The sequence below is a fragment of the Lipotes vexillifer genome, unplaced genomic scaffold (genome assembly GCF_000442215.2).
Source record: "Lipotes vexillifer unplaced genomic scaffold, Lipotes_vexillifer_v1.1 scaffold2116, whole genome shotgun sequence".
Classification (NCBI taxonomy): domain Eukaryota; kingdom Metazoa; phylum Chordata; class Mammalia; order Artiodactyla; family Lipotidae; genus Lipotes; species Lipotes vexillifer.
Genome location: NW_006791713.1, coordinates 1235400 through 1242246, shown reverse-complemented (window position 1 = coordinate 1242246; position 6847 = coordinate 1235400). Strand labels below are relative to the sequence as shown.

The window sequence follows — 6847 nt, the reverse complement described above, 5'->3', positions numbered from 1 at the left end:
CCCAAAAAAAAAAAAAAAAAAAAAAGAGGATGAGCAAAACTAATTATAGCCATTTAAGAGAGTATCGTTCAGCCATTTAAAAAATGAAGCAGATCTATACGTACACACTTATACAGAAAGTAAAATAGCAAGGAGCAAAAAAGATCTTCTTGGTTATAAATAAATACACACACATGTACTGACATATGCATGATTTTCTTTCATTAAAGGATACAGAAGAAACTTAAAATACAGAAGAAACAGTGACTCCTATAAGAAAGCAGAAGGCGGGGCCAGGGAAAAGGACAGTTTTCGGTGCTGTCTGAGCTTTCCATTTCCAAGATGGGTCAACTAGAGAGCGCTGTGTCTCTGCAGAGCCAAAGAACTAAGATTACTTCAAGTTGCTCCCCAACCTGAATACACCCTTAGAAGCGCTCGATAAAATATAAAATTGTAGAACAAAAGAGAAGAGATAGTAATTTTTTTTTTTTTTAAACAAACGAACACTGAAACGAATTTATCACCTGCAGACTTTTGCTGAAATACAGGATGTACTTCAGGAGAAGTAAACCCAGAAGCAAGGACTAAGATACAATAAGCAATGTGCTTTTCTAATATTATAAACCAAAAACTGTTAACATGGGTTATAAATAGCACACAAAAAGCAATAAAATGAAAGCTCATAGGAAATAACTACAAAATTACTCTGCTTCCAAAGTCAAAACTCCCTTAGGGGTGAGGCAAAGTTTTCTAAGAGCTCACAAGAGCCCTACGAGGCCTAAGAAATGTTCTTTGTCGTCACTACATCCTCAGTACCTCACATGGTGCCTTCTACAACCAACATTCAATATGTTCAAGTAATGACTGTTACACTACTGCCTGTTAGTAGCAGCAACAAATATCTTTCAGCACAAATGCTTACACATCTAATCAATGTTTTTTCCTAACTATGGCATGACCATAGATAGCGGGAAAATAAAGTGGCAAAGTGCATGGCAGGCTAAGAGCTGAGAACAATTCATACTGGACAGAAGTGCTAGAGCAACCATGAGGCCTGGAAAATTAAAATTTTTTAAATTTCCCAGTAGATTCTGGTGTGTAGCCAATTTTTTTTTTTTTTTTTTGGCCATGAGGGGCGGCATGAGGGTTCTTAGTTCCCCATCCAGGTATTGAACCCGGGCCCCCCATAGTGGAAGAGCAGTCTTAACAACTGGACCACCAGCGAAGACCCTGGCCAAATTTTTGAATCATAAAATCTAAGGCTGGATAAACTTGAAGCTCTCTCTTCCAGGTCTAAGCAGCCTATGATTCTAAAACTTTATCTTAGATAACAATTTTCAAATTTCTACAAGAGACCTAGTATAAACATAACTAGTTTAAACGTATTAGTATATGATATGAATGACTTCAATTTTATTAGAAAAAGAGTATTTTACAGTTTATAGAAACACTAGGTTTAGGGTCCAAATGAAACCAGAAACGTCTGACTAGTTTCTAGCATTTGCTGTTTGTTTTAACTTATTTGGCATCAACGCAGTTATTCAGTGACCTGACCGTAATTGCTCGATTGCTCAATAAACATTTACTGAACAGTTAAAAACAAAAACCAAAAAAAACTAACCTGGATTTTATCCAAAAGGAAATGAGAATCTACCAAAAAGATTTAGAGATGAATGATGATCAAATTTTCACCTTTTAAAGAAATACCGGCTCTAGTATAAAGAATACTTTAGGGACTTCCCTGGTGGCACAATGGTTAAGAATCCGCCTGCTAATGCAACAACTACTGAGCCTGCGCTCTAGAGCCTGCAAGCCACAACTACTGAGGCCATGTGCCACAACTACTGAAGCCCGCGTGCCTAGAGCCCATGCTCCGCAACAAGAGAAGCCACCACAATGAGAAGCCCACGCACCGCAATGAAGAGTAGCCCCCACTCATCACAACGAGGGAAAGCCCAAGTGCGGCAACGAAGACCCAACGCAGCCATAAATAAATAAATAAATAAATTTATTTTTTAAAAAAAGAAGTCTGCTGCAGAAATTGGGCAGCTGTCTGCAGCGCTGTGACCTCTGGGGGCAGCCAAGAGAAGGTACATAGAACTTTACTGAAGTGCTAAGTTAAAAAAACAAGTGCAAAAAATTTAAGAGCAAAATAGAAAGCAATCAGATGTTTTATTTTAAGAAATACAAAATTTTGGGAATTCCCTGGGGATCCAGTGGTTAGGACTGCGTGCTTCCACTGCAGGGGGGCACCGGCTGGATCCCTGGTCAGGGAACGAAGATCCCACAAGCTGCGCAGCATGGCCAAAATAAAGAAATCCAAAATTTTACAGATAATAGAAAAGATGAGTAATAGAAAGAACCAGAAAAAGTTATTTGGAGAATTAACAGGAAAGAAGAAAGGGTAGAGATAAACAATACAGACACGGATAAAAAGAAACCTAGAAATAGGAATGGGAAGAAGTAAGCTTCTGAGATATATTTAAGCAGCTTCTCATGTTAGGTATCTGACCAATGAATGTGAGTAAATGTTATGTATAACACCTGTTATGAGTGCTCTTAAAAATTCAGTTAGCTCTGCCTCAAGTGTTTAAAATGTTCTTGCCAAATACTCAGAATTTAGCATTCCTGAATTCCCATACCCAACAGCATGAATCTTTTTCATCTCTGCCAAGGAATATCCACCTGTAAATCTTTTGACATGTAGTAAGAATCTTAAATAGCCAGCATTTGCCATAATTCTTCTTTCCACCAAACAAAATCTTGATATGTGACTTTATGCCACAACTACATACCAAGAATCACCCCACTGGGCTTCTCTTTGCCAGCAGAAGCATGTACTCACTTCTGGCAAAAGTTAACAACCTTAATCACCTCCAACAACACTATTTATGTAGGTAACTTATTTTTAATAAGTTTTTTTTCCTAAGGAAGTTCTCTCAGAAAAGTGAAATGTTTCCTTCTAGCATTTTCAGTTTCAACTGTCTCTAAACCCCTAACTAGCGACTTAGTAATAGGTGTCAACGGGGACCCCTACACGGAAACGCGTCTTACCTTGCCGCATGAGCATCAGCTGGTGCTCGTGCCGGGCCGCTTCCATTTCCGCCTCCAGTTTCTCTTTGGCTTCTCGGATGTTTCTATCAACCTGCTCACGCTGCTGCTTCTCCATTTCATCCAGAGCCTTCCAGCGAGATGCATACTCAAATTCAAACGTCCCGGGCTGAGCAAAACGCGGTGGCTGTTCTGTTTCCCTAAGTTTACAAGGAAAGACACACAAAAATGTCATGTTTCAAAGGTAAAATGACATGTAAGAACAACAAACACTACCATTCACTGAGCTATTACAATGTTCATGGCATTGTTGACAAGTCCCCTCCGTGAAATATATCACGGCAACATTGTCAAGCAGGTTTTAACAAGCCTAAGTTTGAGAAACTGCCCAAAGATGCCCAATTAATTAGTAAGGGCACCAGGATTCAAACCTAGGCAATCTGATGCTACAATCTGCACTCCCCTAATTAACAACTCCAATAAGGCCTTCCTGGTTTTCACTCAACAATTTTATATAAGGTAGTCTGCAACATATGACCCAAATGTCCCTTAAGTTAATTGGCTGAAGTCAGATTTTTCTCTCTAAAAGTATAACTTTTAGGGATAGTAACACAAGCAGATACAGTTAACTGTTATGTACCAGGTTCACTGGCTAGACCAAAAACTACAGGCCTAATTTACTACAACTGGCTTAATACTTGTTTGCCTTGCTAGACTATAAACTCACTGAGTACATGAAATTTCTGTTAACCACTGTAACTACGTACCTAGCACATATCTAGCACATTGTACACATTTAGTATTTATTTCTTTGAATGAATGAATGACCGAAAAAATTTAAGACCTGTGAATGTACCTGACAGTCAAAGAAATTCTTCAGTTATTCAAAAGTACTGATAAGAACATAATTTTCACTCATCAATAAAAGTACAGATGGCTTGCAATCACAAATTTTAACTTTTATTTTGGGGTGGGGAGGGGAAGATGGTGGATGGGACAAAGCTGGGAGATAAAGGGAGAGGTTGTCACAGAGGGAAAATGTAGTGACAAAAAACAGCTGTGGGACTTCCCTGGTGGCGCAGTGGTGAAGAATCCTCCTGCCAATGCAGGGAACATGGGATGGAGCCCTGGTCCAGGAAGACCCCACGTGCCGTGGAGCAACTAAGTCCATGCGCCACAGATACTGAGCCTGCGCTCTAGAGCCTGCAAGCCACAACTAGTGAAGCCCACGCGCCTAGAGCCCATGCTATGCAACACGAAAAGCCACCGCCATGGAAGCCTGCATACTGCAACGAAGAGCAGCCCCCGCTTGCCGCAACTAGAGAAAGCCCACGTGCAGCAACAAAGAACCAACGCAGCCAAAGATAAGTAACTAAATTTATTTTAAAAATAATAATAGGCACCCATATTTGTCATTTAAATTAACTACAAGGAAAAACATCCATCTGCACTAAAATCAAATGCTAATTAAAACATGCATAAAATGTCATTTTGAGCCTACACTATCAAATCTTAAATTCATAACATCCATCTTCTGTCAGGAAAAAGAAAAATACTTTTATACATAATTGGTATAGTATTTGGGGAGAACCATCTGGCAGTATTAATCACAGTTAAATATGCATACCCTTTGACCTAAGCCATCATACCTCACTTTCTTGGTTTTAAATGGTATTTCTCACTACTTAATATGTTTTATAATCTTTGGTTCATTAATTATTGTATAGCCCCGCCACGAGAAACATAAGCATTGTGAGGGCAAAAACGGTTCTAAGTTGCACTGTCAGGACCAAGAACAGTGCCTAGCACAAAGGCATTCCAATATTTGTTGAACTCATGCATGCAAATATTACAGGTTTTTTGTTTTTTTCTTTTGGGCCACTCCATGCAGCATGTGGGATCTTAGTTCCCCAACCAGAGATGATCAAACCCACACCTCCTGCTTTGCAAGCACAGAGTCTTAACCACTGGACCACCAGGGAAGTCCATTACAGTTTTATTTACTGTAACAAATGAGTGACTGGTTAAGGACAATACAACACATTCATACAGGCAACTTATACAAAAATATCTGAATCCACACTGAGTGAAAAGTAATTGAAAAAGAATAACATATAACATTTTGAAAATAGGCTATTTTTCTTTTTCATCTTTAAGAAAAATTCTTAACTCTTTGCCAAGTTATTTAACTAGAACCTTCTCCACTCCACCCCTGCCAAAAAGTCTCCTAACTCATGGCACTTCCCTGGGGGTCCAGTGGTTAAGACTCCACCCTGCAGTGCAGGGGACACCGGTTCGATCCCTGGTTGGGGAACTAGGATACCACATGCCACGGGGCAAGAAGCCCACGTGCCACAACTAGAGAGTCTGCATGCCACAACTACAGAGCCCACACACTCTGGAGCCCAGGGGCTCTGGAGCCCATGCACCACAACTATAAAGAAGCCCGCACACCACAACGAGACCCCATGTGCCGCTACTAAGACCCAAGCAGCCAAAAATAAATAAATAAATGTCAAAAAGTCTCCTAACTCTTAATTCATAATACACCTGAAGCATACTAAATACAGAAATTTTCATATCTAAAATTCTTTGTTGGGGCTTCCCCGGTGGTGCAGTGGATAAGACTCCGTGCTCCCAATGCAGGGGGCCCAGGTTTGATCCCTGGTCAGGGAACTAGATCCCACATGCATGCCACAACTAAGAGTTCACATGCCACAGCTAAGGAGCCCAACTGCCACAACTAAGAGCTGGTGCAACCAAATAAATAATAAATAAATATTTAAAAAAGAAAGTTCAGGGCTTCCCTGGTGGCGCAGTGGTTGAGAGTCTGCCTGCCGATGCAGGGGACACAGGTTCGTGCCCCGGTCTGGGAAGATCCCATATGCTGTGGAGCGGCTGGGCCCATGAGCCATGGCCACTGAGCCTGCACGTCCAGAGCCTGTGCTCCGCAACGGGAGAGGCCACAACAGTGAGAGGCCCATGTACCGCCAAAAAAAAAAAAAATCATTGTTTCTCTGGCATAAATACTACTGACAGTATCCTCTTACCTACCCCATCCATGCCCCAGTTGTAAAAGTTGAGACTTCGAAGTTAACATTTTGCCAATATACACAAGAAAACTAGCATTCCATGTAGACCAGCCCACTCTAGTAACCAGATTGTATGACTAAACAGCACACCTTATAATCCAACAATACTCGATTACAAATGTGAAGTAATAAATACCCTTGAGAGCACATATCTAAATTATCTTTATTAGTAAAATCTTACTTATGATACTGCTGAGTTTTCTGCATTAGCTTCTCTGGCAAGCCATCTTCATCATCAAACTGCTCCATGGGCTCCACAATGACTGGACGAGGGGTCCTGGGCAGGTAAAAAGCATTAATAAGAATTAATACAGTATCAAGAATTAACGTCCTCCTAGAAATCTTTTATAGTAACTCCAAGATACATACTTGGAAAATTTCTTTCCTGAGAAAAATGTCTCAAATCAGTCAAAAACACTGGCTGCACAGACACAGGTGAATGTCCACGTCAAAAATGAGTGCTTATTTTTAGAGCATGGAGTCTATTCAAGGTGACAGAAAAATACATCAACCACGAACCTGCGTGAGCACCTCAGTTAACTTTTACAAAGCACAATGCAGAAGAGCGAGTACCCGACTCATCCTGTGTGTGTCGTCCTCATCCCCCCAATCCCATCACCTCAAATTCCCACCACTGCCCACCTGCCAGCCTCCCTCTGCGTCCATCCGGTCTTGTAAAGAAAAGTCTTTCTAAAACCCAAAATGAGACCTAAAAGATGATCAGC

The 6847-nt window shown here is 40.7% G+C and overlaps 1 protein-coding gene across 1 annotated transcript in view; it reads right to left on the bottom strand.

The window, feature by feature from the left end:
* PSPC1 (paraspeckle component 1) overlaps nt 1-6847 on the bottom strand; it is a 60803-nt gene that overhangs the window by 40452 nt on the left and 13504 nt on the right. Inside the window, exons 3-4 of the mRNA XM_007464515.1 lie at nt 6304-6399; nt 3034-3230 (exon numbers count right to left, since the gene is read on the bottom strand). Of these exons, the coding sequence (XP_007464577.1) occupies nt 3034-3230; nt 6304-6399 (293 nt within the window). The remainder of the gene's footprint in view (nt 1-3033; nt 3231-6303; nt 6400-6847) is intronic.